The sequence below is a fragment of the Benincasa hispida genome, chromosome 1 (assembly GCF_009727055.1).
Source record: "Benincasa hispida cultivar B227 chromosome 1, ASM972705v1, whole genome shotgun sequence".
Taxonomy (NCBI): Eukaryota; Viridiplantae; Streptophyta; class Magnoliopsida; order Cucurbitales; family Cucurbitaceae; genus Benincasa; species Benincasa hispida.
The window spans coordinates 30,920,954-30,940,158 of NC_052349.1; the positions used below are offsets into that span (position 1 = coordinate 30,920,954).

The 19,205-nt window shown below is 31.6% G+C and overlaps 2 protein-coding genes across 3 annotated transcripts; both read left to right on the plus strand.

Annotated features, from left to right (window-relative positions):
* Positions 1 to 200: 200 nt before the first annotated feature.
* LOC120083979 (exonuclease mut-7 homolog) lies at positions 201 to 5,345 on the plus strand. 2 transcript variants are annotated; one of them, XM_039039889.1, is made up of 8 exons: positions 201 to 936; positions 1,078 to 1,164; positions 1,423 to 1,543; positions 2,630 to 3,072; positions 3,312 to 3,388; positions 3,497 to 3,632; positions 4,197 to 4,400; positions 4,886 to 5,345. In XM_039039889.1, the coding sequence occupies exons 1-8, from the start codon at positions 529 to 531 to the stop codon at positions 4,943 to 4,945; spliced, it is 1,536 nt and encodes a 511-aa protein (XP_038895817.1). In that variant the 5' UTR covers positions 201 to 528; the 3' UTR covers positions 4,946 to 5,345. The 2 variants fall into 2 exon arrangements, with proteins under 2 accessions (XP_038895817.1, XP_038895816.1); XM_039039888.1 differs by having other exon boundaries at positions 208 to 936; positions 1,033 to 1,164.
* Positions 5,346 to 5,489: 144 nt separating this feature from the next.
* LOC120083988 (dof zinc finger protein DOF4.6-like) lies at positions 5,490 to 8,257 on the plus strand. The gene is made up of 2 exons (XM_039039895.1): positions 5,490 to 6,971; positions 7,068 to 8,257. Exons 1-2 carry the CDS (start codon positions 6,948 to 6,950, stop codon positions 7,716 to 7,718), a joined length of 675 nt encoding a protein of 224 aa, XP_038895823.1. The 5' UTR covers positions 5,490 to 6,947; the 3' UTR covers positions 7,719 to 8,257.
* The last annotated feature ends 10,948 nt before the right edge of the window (positions 8,258 to 19,205 follow it).

A 19,205-nucleotide genomic window follows, 5' to 3' on the forward strand; every position in this document is an offset into this window, starting at 1 on the left:
GTCATCGACCTAAATTTCCCTCCTCCGAGTGGGTAGGAGTTGAATGTGGACGTATCTTGGAGTGATTCTCTCAACTCAAGAGGTCTTAGGTAGGTGGTTCGTGATTCCCTTCGATTTTCCTTTAGTGTTGGCTTCTTGAGAGTTCCATCCTTTCTGAACATATATGTTCTTGAAGCTTGAGCGGTCTATGAGGATTTTTGGTGATACTTTATGCTGTTTTCAAAGAGATCGAGTAAAATTGATTTTACTGGATTCGAATGCCCTCAACGTGATAAAGTTATTGAATGGAGAAGATTATGACTTTATTGAAATTTATAAAACCATGGATGATAATAATTCTATTGCGCATCGCCTTGTTTGGGTTGTTTTTGGGCTGGAGGGGATGTTGTTTTGTGTGAGTTTTCTTCTATGGAAGACTTTGGGAGGTTCTTTAGGTTTATGAGTTCCTAAGGTGTTCACGCGGTATCTCTTTGAAAAATAATAAAAAGAAAAAAAAAAAGTATAAAAGTAAGCCGAATTTGACGTTAGATGTGGCTTCTTATGGATTCCCAGAACGCCCGGCCTTCCTTTGAAATCCATATTGTCTCTTCTATCGACTCTCCCGAGTTCACTCAGCTAACTCACGCACTGACTCGCTCTCAGCTTATTGCCCTCGACGCCGAGTGGAAGCCCCTTCGAACTCCTGATCAACATTCTTCATTCCCCAGAGTCTCGCTTCTCCAGATAGCTTGCCAATTCTACTCCGAGCACCGGAATGATTCCGTGGTTTTTCTGCTCGACCTGCTCTCTGTTCCTTTATCCTCAGTTTGGGATTTGTTAAGGGATGTGTTTGTTTCTCCCCATGTTTTGAAACTGGGTTTTCGATTTAAGCAAGATTTGGTTTACCTGTCCACTACTTTCAGCTCCTATGGCGGCGGCCTCTCTGGTCTTGATCGTGTAAGTGTTTAAATCTGGATTAAAATTTTGTTTTGTTTGAGTTCCGGTGTTTCAAGTACAGGATTTTAAGTTTTCTCCTTAAATCTATTGTTTTAGATTGAACCCTTTATGGATATTACGAGCATTTATAATCATCTTCAGTATAAGCAAAAGGGAAGAAAGTTGCATAAGCAATCTAAGAGTCTTGCAGCTATCTGCAGTGAAGTACTGGGATTCTCTCTTTCGAAGGTTTGACGTTCTTTAACATACTTCAAATTACCTTTTCTATTACGTTTAGACTTTTTACACTTCCCATATATGGTCTTGTTTGTAAATTCAGTGATGTCCTATAACCAAATCATTCAATTGCTGTTCTAGTAGGCTGTTTTGGTGGGTTTTTTTTTTAGCTTTCTCTTGAATCTTTCCAATGAGCTAAGGCTCTTCCTCAAGTCAATATGACGAAGTACTTTTGTACTAATTGTGAACCTTGATTTATATCTTCTTTAGGAGCTTCAATGTAGTGATTGGTCATTTCGTCCCCTCACAGAAGAGCAGATAGCATACGCAGCCATGGATGCCCACTGCTTGCTTGAAATATTTAATGTCTTCTACTCCAAGGTTCTTAAAGGTCTGTCGTGTCTGAACCTTGGGATTTCTAGAAGTAGAACAAATGTTAGATTTCTTGGTGATCCATAATGCTTTTATCTATTAGAAAAACCTGAAAGAAAATGATTTCTTGAGTTTCCATGTTGATATTCCCCACTGAGCTCAGTGGACCTCTAACTCCGGAAAAAAATAATCTAGGAAGTCTATAGTGTCTGCGCCCTTCATGTCTATTGGATTCGATGGGCTTCTGGTTAGCAGTGTTTTGCTCTTTTTTCATGATTTTAAAATTAAAAAACACAAATGAAAGAAGAAAAGAGTCTTTTTTCCTCTTTGGTCCAAATTATATTAATAGCTATCAGTTCTCTCGAACATTTTCTTGTGCTTCAAAACTCCACTACCATTGGTGACCAATTATTTTGTTTTTGTCAAACTCTGAATTCATTGCCATAGACGTCTGCAAATTTGATTGTCAAATCTTGTGAATCATCCTTGCAATGCTCTCACGCCAATAGCCCATGTACGTCACGTAAAAGGAGCCAGATAGAAGATTCATATTGTTTACCATATTATAGGAAAACAGAAACATTATTTACTATATTAAACAAGTCAGTCTATTTGGAAACCTCTGTAGTTATAATACTAACCTGGTCAATTATTGTTTTGTAAGTCTATGACTGGCTCATGCATATAAATACCATATTCACGATGAGCTAAGGCTATTGAAGTATGACTCTACTATTTTCAGCTGTTCATTAACAAAAACAAAAATCTAAGGTTTTAGCTACAACTCTTACAAGTAGCCTTGGTTTCATTAAACCATTGGACTAGATTTACTGATGAAAGGAGTTGAAGGGTAGAGCAATCTTGGTAGTTACAGCTTAGTATGCGCATTGGTTCCCTTCAACTTCCTTCCTTGAGCAAACCTGTATATGAGAATTGGTTAGAATTTTCTACTATTTATTTTACTGCTTCCTAGATTTTGCAGGTTTTTACTCCCCCACCCGTCCCAAGTATAAATGATGACAAAGTAAATAACTTGTTATTGTTTGTTGGATCTTCAACTATCCTATTGATTATGAAATTTGTGATTCTTAATTCTAATTTCCAGGAGATGTTCTAAGGAATGTTTCTGCAGTTCCTTCCACTGAAATGAATATTGGGTTGAAAGTGATTCTGGAAAAGCAAGATGCGCATGAGAAGATATTAAGGACCAAAGTTTCTGAAGCCTCTAACATTATCAGAGCTACTGCATCTGATTTTCCACAGAGTATGGCTAATATAAGGGGAAATTGTTCTGCATCATCGAGTATAAATTGTATGCATATGGATGAAGATCTTCAGAAAATTGTCAAGAGCTACGGTGAAAAAATTATGTTGAAAGAGTCGGACAAAAAGCCTAGGACCTCCAAAAGAAAAGGCAAGAGATCATCGACTATGAAAGTGGTTTGCAGTGAAAAGAAAATTGTGTGTGTTGAAGATTGGCAGGGCCCTCCACCATGGGATTCATCCTTCGGGGGTGATGGATGCCCTAAATTTCTATGTGATGTTATGGTAAATATTTAGGTTTCCTCTTTTCTCCTTGAAGCTTGTAGGTTTTATTTTCTTAAATGCTATCAAGTTTGCAACACAAGCAGAAACTAAAAATTAGAGCTCTTATAAATTCTGAATCATCGAATAAAGCACTTCTAGTAAAAGGTGTTTGTGGTCAATATCTTGCTTTAGTGAGTGTTTGGTAGGCCAAAGTATAAGGGACAAGAACAATTCTAATAAATGATAAATGTTTACTCCAGGTTGAAGGTCTTGCAAAACACCTACGTTGTGTTGGGATTGATGCTGCAGTTCCATTTTCCAAAAAGCCGGACTCTAGGTTCAAAATTATTAACAGTTTTAATGGATTACATTTTGCAGATTAATTTGTTAGTTATCCATGTGGATATTGTCCATGCAGTCAATTGAAGTTCTTTATCATATGCAGGGAATTAATTGATCAAGCTTGCAAGGAGAAGAGAGTACTCTTGACTAGGGATGCTAAACTGTTGAGACATGAGTATTTGTTATGTAATCAAATATACAGAGTTAAAAGTCTTCTAAAGAACGAACAGTTACTCGAGGTATAGATGCTAATTATTTATAATTATGGGCTATGGGAGTCAAAAGCATTTGTTCATTAATGGACCAATCTTGGTGGAGATCTTGGAAACAATTTTAAGGAAGAACTAAGCCTTTTGAACGTTCCTTAAATTCCTGGATTACATTCTTTGAATAATAATTCAAATTGCCATATCACCATGTCTTTTTACGTCAAATGTGGGTTCCTACGTTTCAAATTTGGTGGAGATTTATAGGTTGAAAGAATTTTGGAGATGAGAATGAAAAAGGAACTTTTAATGAGATCAATGAAGTAATAAAAATTTCTTTAGAACCTAGGGACTTGGGAGTATCTATGTCTTAGCTGTAGCAGTTGAAAGCCTACGATACTTATTGCAAAACTTTGATTTCTATTCTAACCCTTTCTGAATTGATAATAGATATATTTTTCCCTTCTAGCGAATAGACACACTTATATAGCTCTGAACTGTTAATTTAGCTTTGCACTGTAAAACAAAATCAATTCTCCAGTTAGGTTATTTTGCAGAGGCCCATTCTAATTCCCCTATCATTTAAATCTGTTGTAGGTTATTGAAACTTTCAATTTGAAAATTAGTGAGGATCAGCTGATGTCTAGATGTACCAAATGCAATGGAAGGTTTATTCAAAAGTCCCTTACAACGGAGGAGGCTGTGCAGGCAGCGAAGGGTTTCCAAAAAATTCCGAGCTGTTTGTTTGACAGGAATTTAGAGTTCTGGCAGTGCATGGACTGTCACCAACTATACTGGGAGGTAATCTTTTACAGTGTGTTCTGCAATGAGGAAAACTTTTGAGTGGGGAGGTCTTCATGCACTAAGAAACTATTTGTAACATATTCTTTTTGAGGTTTAACAATTTTAGCTATGCAATACCAGCCGACAAAATATTGAACTTTCCATAAAGGGACCGATTGAGGCAAAGAAAAGAACACTAAGGGCAGAGAATGGGACTGCACTAAAAATACCCAAACAAAACAATAAAGTATAAGACTGACTTGGCTTATTTTTTGACTTAATGTCCCCAACTATTAATGTCTCACCGGATAAAGAGCTCATTCTGCATTCTTTAGTTGCATCCTACGCTTCTTTTACATTTAGAAGTGAAAAGGGTAATTGGAATTTCACTTCAATATGCACTTGGATAATTTGCATTTTGAAGTTATTAACTTATTAGCATTCTTATCATTTATTGTGGCCTGTGAGTTCTAGTATATCTAACGTCCTTCGTATTTTTACAGGGGATACAATATCGCAATGCAATCCAGAAGTTCATTGATGTTTGCAAATTGAATGACTAGTTTAAAGTGAATGATCATCATGAACAAAGAATCTAAGCCTTCAGCTTCATCATTCTGTATATGATCAACTATCACACCACTTGGCTATGGAGACATTGATAATTCCGTCAAGTACTCCTGGTGGGAAATGTCAGGTGCAGACAATGAGGATCAAGTGACTGGTTTTCTGGTAAATCATTGGACCATGAGTTTCTCCTTCTAGTTCCAAATTTTGATACCTCATCAGATTGTTTTTTGTTATTTATGTAATTCTTTTTCTTAATGTAATTAATTAGCTTTCGACTTTCTTCACTGGAATCTCTCTTTTCATGAGTTCTTGATGGTGAAGGCTGGATTGTATATTATACATTGCATATTACAGAAGGCATACTAGAAACCTTACTTCTTGACCAAGCCTAAATACAACCTACACATTGCTTACAACCACTTCCTTTTGGAAAAGAACATATCGCTTTATTTCCCATAAAAGCCAAAGTTTACTATTTCCTCTTCATTTGTTGTCATGATGGATGTAAGAGAAGATGATTGCCTCTATTACATAGGAAGTTGAATCATGAAAGCACATAGGTTTAACTTCATTGGTCTGCTTTTTCTACATTAATCAGAGTCTACAAGTTAGAAAGGCTAGATTATGATTTAAAAGATAGGGGGGTAATCTTTCATTTTCAATGGCTGATTTTCAGCACCTGATTGAGTGGGAAACTTAAAGCTGAAGTTTAAATCCTTCATTGTCAATGGTTGATTCTTGGAAGGGTCCCACCTGCTAATTCTGCTTAGTGGGTGGGTCCACTTATACTTGATTTTAGACTACAGAGTCTCTGTCTTGGAAAGATTGCAATGTTTATAAGGGGAATGGCTTCTGGGTTGAGCCACAGGAGGCCTAATAGTTGTGCCATATTTGTCAATAAGCTTTCTTATGTGACCATCTTTTTACTCTGTTGATCCTGCAACTAAAATTTTAGCCATGAAAAAGACTATTGACCTTTGTCACGGGCAATGACATGATCAACATTGCTCATTTTCACCCCTAGCAAACACCTATGAAACAAAACCACTCAATAAAAATTTCGATAGTTCTATTTTTTTCAAACTCTCATTAGATACTGACAGTATTGCTTTATGATAATATAATGTCACCTTATGTGCGTAGACGTTCCTCCATAAAATTCATATTGTGACAAGTACATTAGCTGATATAAATTGTCAAATGATCTATAGTTTTAATTGTCACGATTTTGCTCTTGGCAAAAATTTGGATTTTTAAATATTATGTAGTCTGGTTTTAATTATTGCAACCAATTATTAAACAGTAGACGAATCATTGCCCTCCCATATTATTATTACTTTAATTCCAAGTTACACTGTTTGATAGTTATGAAAACAACTATATGCAAAATAATACATACAAACAAACATCATAATTGCCAAAATGAGTATAGTTCAACTAACATAGTGTTTGTACCATGAACCTTGACGTTATAGGCTCGATTTCCGTCCCATATGTTGTAAAACAGAAGAACAGAAGAACAAAAGTCATAACTAATAAGGGCATGGTCATATATTTATAGGTTCAATACAATACTTAGGTACAAAATAACTAATACAATGAAGGGAAGTTTATTAATTATAAACATAACATTAAAACATATAGGTAAACCCCCTTTGTGAGAATATAATTTATTGTACAATCTCAAATGTATATACAAGAAGAAAATCCTTCAAGGGCTTTCTACTCTTGTAGTATGATGAAATGAAGACCAAAAAGAACTTTCCCTTGAGAAGAAAGAGTTTCCAGAACATAGTCTAAGCATATAATGACAAAGAAAGGTCACTTGAGACAATAATAAAAGCTCTCTACTTTCTGCCTCCTACTGTTGGCCGACACATAATAAAGAGCAGCACAAAGGGCTCTGCTGGATCTTGCTTTTGGACCATCTGCTAGAATTAAAGCAAGAAAACTGGTCTTTGCTCTTTGCTGATCTCCTTCATAACTCTTTCTCTAATGGATTCTTCTCACTGGCCTCAGGTATGTCTCATTGAACCCTTCTCTCTTTTTCTAGTCTCTCTCTCAATGGTCAGTTAGCTGTGTTTGTGTTGTTGTGATGAATATTGGAAGATGCAGGTTGAAGTTAAAAACATGGAATTAGAAGAAGAGGGAATAAAGGCAGTTGTGGAAAGAAAAGAAAAGGCTAGGAAAGACCAAATATTGAACTGTCCAAGATGCAATTCCAACAATACAAAGTTCTGTTACTACAACAATTACAGCCTCGCACAGCCAAGATACTTTTGCAAGTCTTGTAGAAGATATTGGACAGCAGGTGGGTCTTTGAGGAACATTCCAGTAGGTGGGGCTTCCAGGAAGAACAAGAGACCTTCAGCTAATTTTTCATCACCTCCTTCAAAGAACAATCAAAAGAATTATAATAATGGTGACGATGATGATCATCAGGACATCTCTCAATTAAATATCAATACTACTTCTTGTTCTTCAACTGCTGCTAATACTGCCACTTCTTGTTGTTGGCTGTCATCTGATGATACTCATGTGAATAATCAAATAATGCTGAGAAGTAGTGGAATAATGTCTCAAAGAGAGCTGATTCCTTTTATTCCAATGCCTACACCAGCTCCTCAACAGCCCACTGCTGCTGCTACTGCTTTGGAGGATTTTAAGCAACTTTCAACCATCATTTCTACTGATCAAAATGGAGGAACCAAATTGGGGGATGTTCCTGCTTTTTGGAATGGAATTTTTGGTGGAGGTTCATGGTAACTTCTTCACAAAAATAAGCTACAGGTGAATTAAATCTATATATGTATGTAAATTTGGGGTGATTTTATATTCTCATTGGATTTTTAGTAAAACACACCCACACACACAAATATCATCTGTTTACTTTTCATTTCTTGGCTTAAGAATTGAAAGGGAAAAGATATATAACTTTTTTTTATACTGGATTTTTAGAAACTAAAAAGGGGTCATTTTGAAGATGTTAATGATCATAGTGGGTGTGTTTTAATTATTTTGTTTTTATAGTACAGAAATCAAAACCAAAACAAAAGGGGTTTGAATATCCCTATAGACAGCCAAGGTTACCCATGATAGATGATCTTCTCTTCCTAAGAGGCCTTGATTCTCTCTTTAATTATGTGTGTTATATTTGTGTTTGGGGATACTTTTAATTTTTATTAAGCAGTTAATATTTGTGTCTAATTAGCTTCAAGAGATTGCTGTATGAAAATACATAAGGTTTGAAAAGAGAAAATAAAAAACAGAGAAATTAGAAAATAAAATCTTGTCCTTTTAATTAATAATCTACTTTTGATCTCCACCTATGGTATAATATTATGGTGTCAAACGTTTTTTTATTCCAAGTCATTTTGCAGAAAATTTGTATAACTATTGTACTTAACGAGTCTGCAATTAATTTTGAATTTCCATTTGTAGGCTTAACATCTCTCCCTCTATATACATAAATGGATAAAACAATTTCTTAGATATTTATGAAATTATGTTAGTTTGACATGTGAGAGGCTTCTGTCTGAAGAGATGATTATGAAATCATCTAAAATTTTGAGAGAATGTCTTTATTCTATTCCTTTGTCATATAGTAGAAATTGTTTAAAAATTGTCCCCAGTGTGGTGAAAAGTTATGATGTTTTGAAAATTGTTTCCACACGTTGCTTAAACTAATTTTTGTTTGAAGTACCCATGAGGGTGTCTTAACCATAATCTTAAATTTACATTTGATATGTCGTTATTTTCATTGATATTTTTATGTTTTTATGGATTTGATATCAACATGAAAGATTCGATATTTTGATTATATTGTAGAAAAGTCTACGAAGCATAAAAATAAACAACAGATTATCACTAATGTAAATATAATATAAATAAGGATTTTCAAATAAAGGAAAATGAACCAAATTATTTATAAATATAATAAAATATTACTATCTATCCGTGCAGTCTATAACTCATTAGGTGTCTATTACGGTCTTTCGTGGTCTATAACGGATAGATAGTGACATTTTGCTATATTTGAAAATATTTTTAGTAGTTTTATAATTTAAAACAATTATTCTATAAATAATAGACATGTTAACTTGTTTAAAGATTATAAAAATATGTATTTACAAATTTAAATTTATTTTTTGTTTTTAAAATTTTTCGAAAATATCCATTGATATTGATATCTTCATCAAAATTTTCGTAAAATTAAGAATCGATGTATTCGTCGATATCACCATTTTAAATTGTGGTCTTAACCACTAATCTCAAGAGAAGATATCTTAATATTGAGCTATGTTTATATATTGAGGATTAAAATAACAGTTTTAGTTTAATTTTGGAAGGAAAAAAAAACCGATCAATTTTTACCACTAAACTTATTAAGTTGTAATAATTTTCATCCTACATATTCAAGACTATCTATGACACTATGTTGGAATTAGAAACTTCGTGTTTCGGATGTAGGGGTTGTAAGATAGAATATCTCAATAAACGTGCAAAAGAGAGTGAAAAACAAAGTTTCTCGATAATTATGCCAACTTCATTAATGAATACTAGAGTTATTTAACATCCATCTACGAAATTGATGAGCCAAACACCCCTCACAATATTATTGTTAGTTTATAAAATTAACGCTTTTCACCTCTACTTTGTTAGTTATTTTTTATCAATATTTTCAAAAATCAAGCCAAATTCTAAAAATTAAAAAAATAATTTTTAAAATACTTAATTTTGTTTTTGGAGTTTGGCTAATAATTCAATTCTTGAATTAAGAAATATGAAAAACATTGTAAGGGATGGAGAGGAAATAGACTTTAACTTTTAAAAAGTAAAAAGTTACCAAAAGACTTAAGGGTCCGTTTGGATTTATACATTTGAAAAACTATTTTGAATGATTGTCAAATATTTCAGTTTTTTTCAAAATGATTTATTTTTTAAAATTAAACACGTAAAAATATATTTCAAACACACCCTAAGTTAATTAAATGTTTGATACTTTATCATAATTCATAACTACCTATGTATACATCCACTTGAAATCCATTATATATTTTAAAGTATGAATGGCATGAGCTCAAAGTTTTCCATCCTAGAAAAAAGAATCAAATTTTATAAACTCAGGAATGAAATGTAAAATATTTACTTCTTCCTTTCAAATGTCAACATGGCAAAAGTCCTTTCAACATTAACAAATCAAAACTATCAATGCTTCAAAATTCACTAGCTAGGCTTGAATGGCCACAAAATGATGATGGCAGGCGTAATAACACATAACCCCTTCAATCAAACATCATATGTTAGGCCTTTGCTTCAATGACTATGCCATCCAAGTATGTTCACACAAATATATTCAATTCAAACATTCTTATTTTTTTATTATAAATATGTTAAATTAGGTGTAATGTAGATGCTCATTATTAGTGTCCATTGGTCATATGTCACTTATCCATTACCTCATGTGTTGTCCATGTGTTTCAAGATTACACACTATTAGTGTCCATATAATTCACCTCCTACTTGTCAAATTGCCTATAAATAGTAACATTTTGTAGGTCCTAAAGACACACACATAATGGTGATCGATCCAATAAGATTGAGAAAGTGGAGAAATCTATACTTTGTTATTTTATTTACTTTTTGTTATTTCTTTATTTTATGTATTTATATATTATATTATATTTAACTTATCATATATTATTATTGTATCATATTTTCTCCATATTCATATTCTCGTTGTGCGTTGTTGTGCTCCTCAAATTCACAACATGTTATCAGCACGAGCTCCTATCGTTTTCCTCGTTAAAGGTATGTCGGTTGTTTCCTCTTCGTTGTAATTAATAAATTTAACGTTATTTTGCATATTTAATATCTATTAAATTTCAAATATAAATACAATACTTTATGATAGTGCTACCATGACAAATCTCACAAAATTAGAATTTATTGCCCTTGATATTAACGAAAATAGTTATTTGTCATGGGTACTTGATGCCAAAAATCCACTGGATGCTATGAATCTTGGAGAGGACATTAAAGAACAAAGTACAACATCCACTCAGGACAAAACAAAAGCTACGCTTTTCTTCGTCATCATTTCCGCGAGGGATTGAAAATGAAGTATCTTACGATAAAAGATTCTTGTATCTTGTGGAAAATTTTGAGATAGAGGTATGATTATAAAAAACAATTATTCTTCATATGGTGAGCGTGAAAAATTTTGAGAGAGACGTATGATCATACCAAGATAGTGACATATATGACACATCCCATATGACAAATTTGGATGTGGCAAGCTTATTTGAATCTCCTGAAGAGAAAATCAGCAGAATCGATGGAACATCAGGTGTTTCCTTTGACTTTGAAAGTATCTAAACTTGATGTTGTTTTTTTTATTCATCTCTATGTTTTTCTTCCTCTTAGTAGATGTTAACATTTGTATATTCCAAATGTTATTTTTCTTATCGTAATTATTTTCTTTTAATGAATAAACCTAGATCATTTTCATATGTTGGGTGACTAAAAAATGAATAAAGAAGATCTATGTTTAGTAGATAGTGCAACTACACATACAATATACAAGTAGAAAATATTTTTCCAAACGGACAATACTGAAAGCAAAACTCAATACAATATCAGGTTCTGCAAACCTAATTGAAGGGTTTGGAACAAAATTTTGCCTAGAGGAACAAAATTTACAATTGATAATGCATTGTTCTCTAGTCAATCAAAGAGAAGTCTACTTAGTTTTAATGATATATTTTGCAATAATTATCATATTGAGACCGATAGAAAGAATAATATGGGGTATCTTCATATCATATTTACTATCTCATGAAAAATATATACTAGAAGAGTTGTCTGCTTTATCTTTTGGATTATATTATACCCATACACGAGTAATTGAAACATATGCAATAATGAACCTAAAGTTCATGAATCCAGACATATTTACAATTTAGCATGACAAATTAGGTCATCCATGGTCTATAAAGATGAAAAGAATTATTGTGTATTCAAATGGACATCCATTGAAGAGCCAGATGATTCTTGAATCTAATGAATTATCATGTGATGCTTGCTCTCAAGGCAAATTAATCATTAGACCATTACCAGTCAAAGTGGGGACTAAATCCTCTACATTTTTAGAATGAATTTATGGTGATATTGTGGATCTATTAACTCACCAAGTGGATCATTTAGATATTTTATGGTATTAATAGACATATCCAGCAGATGGTCACATGTGTGCTTATTATCAAGTCAAAATCTTGCATTTGCAAGAATATTTGCTCAAATAATTGATTTAAAAGCACAATTTCCTGATTATACAATTAAGACCATTCGTCTTGATAATGTTAGTGAATTTACATCCCAAGCTTTTGATGATTATTGTATGTCAATTGGATTAAGTGTTGAACATCTTGTAGCTCATGTTCATACACAAAATGGTTTAACATAATCAATCATAAAACATTTGTAGTTAATTACTAGACCATTGCTTATGAGAGCTAAGCTTCCTACATCTCTATGGGGATGTTCTGTTTTGCATACGACGTCACTTGTACGCATTAGGCCAGTATCTTATCATAAGTACTCGCCATTACAATTAGCTATTGCCATGAGCCAAATATTTTCCATCTGAGAATTTTTGGATGTGCACTATATGTTCCAATTGCTCCACCGCAACATACTAAGATGGGTCATTAAAAGAGGTTAAGATTATATATTGGATACGATTCCCCATTAATTACCAAATATCTTGAATCCTTGACGGGTGATGTATTTACTGCACGATTTGCTAATTTTGATTTTAATGAAACAAATTTTCCAACATTAGGGGGAGGAATTAAGAAGTTGGAAAAAAATATTACATAGAATGCATCATTATTGTCTTATTTAGATCCCCTAAACTTGAAGTTCAAAAGCTAATTCATTTGCAAAATATAGCAAATGAGTTACCAAATGCATTTATAGGTGCAAAGAAAGTAACTAAGTCACACATATTAGCTGCAAATGTTCCATCAAAAAATGATATCCTAATATAGCAAATTGTCACTAATGAATCTGGAACACGCCAGAAGCGTGGTAGACCAGTGGGTCCCAAAGATAAAAATTCTCAAAAAAGAAAAATAATTAATAGTCAATAAGACTTAGTTGAGGATGTAAATACTCATGAAGAAATTCATGACATGACTAATGAGGAAGGTGAAATACATAAAGATAATAACGAGATTTCAATAAACTATGTCATGACAAGAAAAAGATGGAACGGAACTCATATAGTTATTGACAACATTTTTGCGTATAATGTTGCTCTTGATATTATATATGAAAATGAGAATTCTAAACCAAAATCTGCTGAAGAATGTCGACATAGAAAAGACTGGCTTCGGCAGAAAGAAGCAATTGAGGCAGAATTAAACTCACTTTCAAAATGTCAGATTTTTGGACCAGTAATCCAATACAAATGGTTATTTGTGAGGAAAAGAAATGAAAATAATGAGGTCATAAGATATAAAGTAAGACTAGTTGCACAAGGTTTTTCACAAAGACCTGATATTGATTATGAAGAGACGTATTCTTCAGTGGTGGATGCAATTACACTAAAGATATTTAATTGATCGGATTGTATATAAAAGTTTGGATATGCATCTTATGGATGTAGTCACAACATATTTATATAGATCTCTTGATAATGATATTTATATGAAAATCTCAAAAGGATTTAAGGTACCAGAAATATATAAATCAAATTCCCAGGAATTGTATTCAATAAAATTACAGAGGTCGCTATATGAATTGAAACAATCAAGACGAATGTAGTACAATCGCCTGAGTGGATACTTGTTGAAAGAAAGATATCAAAACAATCCAACATATCCATGTATTTTTATAAAAAATTCACAGTCAAGATTTGCTTTTATAACTGTATATGTTGATAACTTAAATATAATTGGAATTCCTGAAAAGCTTTCAAAAGAAATAGAACATCTTAAGAAAGAATTTGAGATGAAAGATCTCGAAAAAATAAAGAAATTTCTTGACTTGAAAATTGAGCATTTAATAGATGAGATATGTGTTTATCCAATGGAAGTTCGTTCATTAGATGTGAAGAAGGATATATTTTGACCTCGAGATGATAATGAAGAACTTCTTGGTCCTGAAGTACCATATCTTAGTGCAATTGAGCACTTATGTATCTTGCTAGTAATACAAGACCAGATATTGCATTTTTAGTCAATTTATTTGCTAGATATAATTCTTCTTCAACTAGAAGACATTGGAATGGAATTAAGCGAATACTCCATTATCTTCAAGGAATGACTGATATGGATTTTAAAAAAAAAAATAAAAAAAATCAAATTTTGATCTAGTTGGTTATGCAGATTTTGGATATTTATCTGAACTACACAGAGCTAAATCTGAAACGGGTTATCTATTCACATGTGGAGGTAGGGATGAATATCCATTTACCCCGTGGGGACCCGCCTCGAATGGGGCGGAGAATCTCCAATTAGACTGGGAATAGAAGAGAGAGCGGGGATGATTTATTCCCCTAATTGGCTAAACGAGGACGGGGATGGGGATTATATTCTCTGTCCCCGTCCCCGCTGATGTTCCTCGTCTCGCCTCGATGAATATATTATATAATTAATTTATATAAAATAATATTCTTATATTATTAGTATTTATTATTATTATTATTTTATCTATATACTTTTTACAAAAAGTTGTATAAAAAAATAGTTATTTTCTAATTTTCATTTCAACTTTTCGTACTTTAATACATTTATAAATTTGTTTTAACATTTAAGACTTTCTACCTTAAGTCATAAATGTTGTAGTATTTAAACGGAAAGTTTGACTATGATATTGTAATATTTAAATTTTAACAGAATTAAATTATATTTAACACAATATTTTTATAATTAATTTTTATATTATTTTCTTTGAATAAAAAATTTATTGAAATAACTTATTTAATATTTACAATTTTATTTGGTTGAGAAAACAAAATTGTCAAAAATGAATATATTAAGAAAACAAACAGTGAAGTTTTTCCCACAGGGAATCCCCGTCCCGATCCCCGTGGGGAATTTCGCGGGGATGGAGAATCAAATAGGGGGGCAAGGATGGGGACGGAGAAGCCTTCCCCATCCCCGTCCCGCTCCGTGGACATCTCTATGTGGAGGAACTGTTGTATTATGACGGTCAGTGAAACAGACCATAACGGCTACTTCCTCAAATCATGTTGAAATTCTTGCAATTCACGAGACTAGTTGAGAATGTGTATGACTAAGATCAATGATTCAGTAGATTTGCGAAACATGTGGCTTGTCTTCTAATAAAAAATTTCCAACGTTATTATATGAAGACAACACAACATGTATATCCCAAATCAAAGGAGGATATATTAAAGAAGATTGAACAAAACATATTTCACTAAAGCTTTTCTACACTCATGGTCTTGAAGAAAATGACGACATCATTATACAACAAATTTGTTTGAAAGATAACTGGCAAACCTATTTACAAAGGCATTACCTACCGCAACCTTTGAAAAACTGGTGCACAATATTGGAATGTGGCAACTCAGAGATCTCAAGTGATATTTCCATGAGATGGAGTAAATATACATTTTAAGAGTATCGGACTATATGAAATATGTATTTTTTTCCTTCACTAGGATTTTTTTCCTAGTGGGTTTTTTTTCCTAATAAAGTTTTAACGAGACATATTTCATATATAATGGGCATCTAAGAGGGACTATTATAAATAAGTTAAATTAGGTATGTCCATTATTAACATCCATTGTCATGTGTTACTTATCCATTACCTTATGTTGTCCATGTGTCTCAAGATTATGCACTATTAGTGTCCATGTAATCCACCTTCTACTTGCCAAATTGCCTATAAATAGTGATATTTGGTGGATTTTGAAAGGCAAATATATATTGATGATCAATCAAAAAAGATTGGAGAAAGTGGAGAAATCCATTCTTTGTTAGTTTATTTACTTTGGTTATTTACTTATTTTATATATTTATATATTATGTTATATTGGGAAATTATTTCAAATGGTAAAATTGTTGAAAATATTTATAAGATATGATAAAATTTTAGAACTATCAATGATAGACACAAATAGACTTCTATCAGTGTCTATCAATATCACTAATAGATAGTGCTAGAAGTCTATCAGTGTCTATCATTGATAGTTCTAAAATTTTACTATATTTTGTAAATATTTTAGTTTATTTTTTTATATTTAAAACAACCCTATTATATTTATTTATTTTATTATATATTATTATCATATCATATTTTCTCCATATTCATGTTCTCATTGTGCGCTTTTGTTCTTCAAATTCACAACAATTTTCAAATTTTAATTAATCTACTATTAAGGTTTTATAATAAATTATCTGCATTTATATATCTATTATGTTGAAGGAGTTCATCGTAAATCTGATTTAGTATTGATTTAGTTTTATACAGTTAGGGGTGTTTAGGACATTGATAGTTGATTTAGGAAGTCTGAAGTTAGTAAGTCTATGTTTGGGGTCAAAATTGGAAGATGAAATTTCTCGATAAATATGCAAACTTCAACAGTGAGTTGTAGGGTATTCAAATGACCCGATAACCAGAACAACTTGGGCCACTCAATTCAAACTATAAGAGTTAGGTTGGGTTAGGATAGTTTTGTGTTGAGTTGAGTTAAATTTTTCTATTTTTCTTGAGTTGGATTACGTCTAGACTTGACTCAACCCAACTCGAGTTGTATATATTAATAAAATATATACATATTTCTTTCAGAATTAATGAATTTGTGAATTTTTTTATGTTTTTCTTTTAAGAATATTTTTTTATATGAAATTTGTAATAGATATTATAGATATTTAGTATGTAAGAATTTAATTTTATGAGATTTTAGTTATTAGATATGCGTTGTAGATAAATTTAAGTATTTTAAATTAAGAAATAATAATAATAATAATCCGACAACCCAATCCAACCCAACCCAAATTTTGAGGGTTGGGGGTTGGAGACCATGTTTGGGTGATTTGGATTGTCAACTTGGCCAACCCGAATTTTCAGGTTAATCCAAAAAAAAAATGCCACAATCCAACCCAATCCATGTATATCCCTAGTGAGTTGAATTGAGTTGTTTAATACCGTCTTATGTAATTGGTGGACCAAACACCCATTATTAGTGATTAAATTTAAGAATACTATTTGTTTTTTTTTCTATTTTGTCCCTATCTTGTTGATTAGTTTTAGTTATACCTCAAACTTAGACTTTGTAGGCTTTAGAATGTGCCTATATCATTTCTTTCTTCTCTATGATCATCCTCTTATATCATTACTTTCATTAGATGACTTTATTTATCCTTGAAAAAGGACAAACCCCACCACAAGATTTGAATCCACTAATGCATTGCATGAATTTTAAGTAAAGAGATATCAATAACAAAAGACAAGTAGATTTATAGAGCAACACATTTTTGAGGAGGAGGGAATCTTAGGGTTTTTAATTGTTTTTTGTTTTAAAAAAAATGTTTTAATTAGGGTTTTGAGAATGGAGAAGGCCAAGACTATTTGCATGTCAAAGTTTGGTAGGTGGAATGTAATTTCAATGTGTGGTAACCCAATTTTCCTCTCAACTTGTCAATGAAATTTCAAGTGTTTACAACACTTGAAAAAGATTCCCTCTTGACAAATTGGAAAGGTTCTTGTTTAACTAGCTTGTAGCTTGTTGGTCAGTGGATGATAATTGAAAATACAATCTCAAAAGATCATAAAAAAAAATTGTCCAAACATTATTTTCTTACTATATTCATTTTTAAAATAAAGTTTGTTTAAAATCCAACTATAGTGTATGTTTGTGTTTAAAGTCATTATGCAATACACTTTTAATTACTTAAAATTAATTTAATATTTAATTTTAGGAGTATTTTCAAATATAGAAAAATGAAATATTTACAACTATAACAAAATGTAGTGTCTATTAATGTTTTTCATTGTCTATCACGGATAAATAATGATATTTTGCTATATTAGAAAATATTTTCAACATTTTTTTAATTTAAAAATAGTTACCATTAATTTTACACTTTTATATTATCAAATTTTGTTTTAAACAACTTGAAGCATGTTTTGGGATGTGTTTGGAATACACTTTCAAGTGTTTAATTTAAAAAATTGAAAGAAATTGAAGTGTTTGGTAACCACTCAAAATAGATTTTCAATTGTATTTTAATAAATTTTTATCAAAAGTGTTTAAATAAAAATGAGTTTTTTGAAAAAAAAAATTTCTCAAGTTAATCTAAATGAGCCCTTAGAATGATTTTAAAAATGACAAAAGTGACATTAATCATTTTGAAATGTGACAACAACATAAAATTTAAATATGCATTTTGAAATATGGCCATCCAATTTTTTATTTAAATAAATGGTCAAACGATTTTTTTCAGAATTTTTAATAGGATTTATCAAATGTCAAAATTGCCCCCTAATAAAATATCTAAATGAAATACTAAAATTATACAAAATCCTAAGAGTTGTTTTTAAATATAGAAAAAATGTACCAAAATATTTACAATATATAACAAAATTTGAGAACTATCAATGATAGAGACACGGATAGACTGTATCTATAAATGACATCAGCGTCTATCATGATTATATCTTGTAAATATTTTCAAGAGTTTTACCATTTGAAATAATTTTCTAAATCCTAAATAAAAACTAATTAATTGCTTAAATCTAGGAATCCTTGGTCATTTATTCTAGGAACCAACCACTGAAGGGGAAAAATCTTAAAAACGACTCCTAATCAAAATCAAGAAAAAAATGGTTATTAACAACTAATTTAAAAAATATATCATTTAACATAAAAGTTATGGATGATGTAAAAATTTCGAAAAACTAAAATGTGTGCGGCAAAAAAAATATAATATAATTTGGAATGAAAAATACTTGGTATGAAAAAAATAAAATCTAATTTAGAATTCTCCATCATAACCACGTAAATCAAGGCACGTGTCCACTCATTCCGCTTCTTTATCAGTGAATGTTCCCTCCATACTTCATTAATGTTTCCATAATTATAGTGAGGATATTTGTGCTTTGATATCTATTCTTCTAATATTTTATACTCTTAATTTTTTTACTTCATATCCATAGCTTGTGGGATGGTAACCTTAGAGGATGAATAGGGTTTCATTAAACTAATTAAATTTTTTT